At 61.4% G+C, this 1,940-nt stretch overlaps 1 protein-coding gene across 1 annotated transcript in view; it reads right to left on the bottom strand.

The window, feature by feature from the left end:
* Window positions 1-128: 128 nt before the first annotated feature.
* LOC103808945 (tripartite motif-containing protein 3-like) overlaps window positions 129-1,940 on the bottom strand; it is a gene marked incomplete at its 5' end in the record, with an annotated part of 2,191 nt that continues 379 nt past the window's right edge. The window contains 5 exons of the mRNA XM_009081753.1: window positions 129-281; window positions 980-1,120; window positions 1,218-1,291; window positions 1,681-1,846; window positions 1,923-1,934. Of these exons, the coding sequence (XP_009080001.1) occupies window positions 129-281; window positions 980-1,120; window positions 1,218-1,291; window positions 1,681-1,846; window positions 1,923-1,934 (546 nt within the window). The remainder of the gene's footprint in view (window positions 282-979; window positions 1,121-1,217; window positions 1,292-1,680; window positions 1,847-1,922; window positions 1,935-1,940) is intronic.

Below are 1,940 nucleotides of genomic sequence, written 5' to 3'. Positions count from 1 at the left end.
TGGACCCGTCCTCCCCCCAGGATAAAGTGCACGTGAAGCCGTGGTGGCGTGCGGGGCGGCCGTGCCGTGGGGCAGCCATGGCTCAGGGCACCCCGTCCGGCCGTGGCCACCCTGTGGGCTCCCACCCGTCACTGCAGGTAGCGATAGGCCTTGAAGCAGTGGTTGCCCGAGTCGGCCACGACGACGTGTCCGTCGGAGGTGAGCGCCAGCCCCTGCGGCCCGTACAGGGGGTCGGCCGCCGTGTTGATGTAGGACAGGAACGAGCCTGCGCTGTCGAATACCTGCGGGGACAGCATCAGGATCGCCCCACTGCACAGCACAGCTGACCCCCTACCTTTCCCAGTTGCTCCCGGTTGACCCCAGATCCTCAGAGACTCTTCCTAATTGACCCAAGACCCTTCCCTAGCCCATCTCAGGCGCTCCTAGTTGACCCATTATCCTCAAACTCTTCCCAGTTGACCCTAGACCCCCCCCCAGATTCTTTCCAGTTGACCCAAGACCTTTTCCAGTTGCTCAGAGTTGACCCCAGACCCTTCCCCAGTCCATCCCAGTTGGCCCAAAACTCTCCTCAGTTTCACCCAGTTGCTCTTGGTTGACCCAAGATCCTTCCCAGTTGCTTCCTGTTAACTGCAGTTGCTCCCAGATGCCTGTAGATCCACAATAGACTCTTCCCAGTTGACCCCAGACCCTTTCCAGCTCCTCCTCAATTCTTCTCCTCCCAGTCCATCCCAGTGCCATTAAAAACCCCTCCTAATGCCCTTTAAGGGTTCCCAGTCCCTCCCAGTGCAGATGCAGGTACAGGTGTGAGTGCAAGCGCAGGTGCAGATGTGTGTGCAGGTACAGGTGTGTACAGGTGCAGATGTGTGTGCAGGTACAGGTGTGTACAGGTGCAGGTGTGTGTACAGGGGTACATTCAGGTACAGACATGTACAGGTGCAGGTGTGTACAGGTACAGGACAGGTGTGTGCAGGTGTGTTACCTGGATGCGCCTGTTGCCCCAGTCAGCCACGATGATGTTGCCGTTGCCGTCCACAGCCACCCCCGTGGGTGCGTTGAACTGCCCATTGCCCTCCCCGTGTGACCCGAACTTGAACAGGAACTCTCCCTCTGCATTGTACACCTAGGGGGGCACAGGGAGGGCCAGAGGGGGTCACAGTGCCCCCCACAGCCCCCACAGTGCTGGGGGGACCCCAACACCTGCCCACGGCCACACTCACCTTCACTGAGTGGTTGTGGAAGTCAGTCACCACGATCTCGTTCTTGTTGTTGACAGCCACGAAATGAGGTCCTGTGAGAGGCACAGAGGGATCAGCCCTGGGATTGAGGGGCTCAGCCCTGGGGGGGTCACGGAGGGCTCAGCCCTAGGGGGGACATGGGGGACTCAGCCCTGGGATTGAGGGGCTCAGGCCCAGGATTGGGGGGCTCAACCCTGGGTGGTACCATGGGGGCTCAGAGCTCAGAACCTGAACCTGGAGCCAGAACCAGAACCTGACCCCCTATCCAGCCCCAGAACTCAAAACACAGCTCGGAACAAACCCGAGCCCAGAACCCAAACCCACAGCCCAGAACTGGACCCAGAGCCACAGCCTGGGCCCAGCCCCATCGCCAGCCCACCCCAGGGACACCACGCTCAGGGTCCTGCCCACCCAGACCCAGTGTTTGGGGTCCCGGGAGTCCCTGCAAACTGGCGCTCAGCAGTGCCACGGGAGCCGAAACGAGCCACCAGCTTCCCGTTGGGTTGGAAGATGAAGACACAACAGGCCTTGTTGTCCACCACGATGATGTGCCCATTGCGGTCCACGGCCACACCCTTGGGGCCCATCAGCCTCCCTGCGCCCAGCTTTGTCTGGGGGGCAGGCGGTCAGGGTGGGGGTCACCCCGTCCCACAGCCCACACAGCCCCAGACAGCCCCTTCCCCTCACCTTGAACTTGCCCTCGGG

The sequence above is a fragment of the Acanthisitta chloris genome, unplaced genomic scaffold, assembly GCF_000695815.1.
Source record: "Acanthisitta chloris isolate BGI_N310 unplaced genomic scaffold, ASM69581v1 scaffold31779, whole genome shotgun sequence".
NCBI lineage: Eukaryota > Metazoa > Chordata > Aves > Passeriformes > Acanthisittidae > Acanthisitta > Acanthisitta chloris.
The sequence above is the reverse complement of the archived record's forward strand: the minus strand, read 5'-3'. Positions and strand labels throughout refer to the sequence as shown.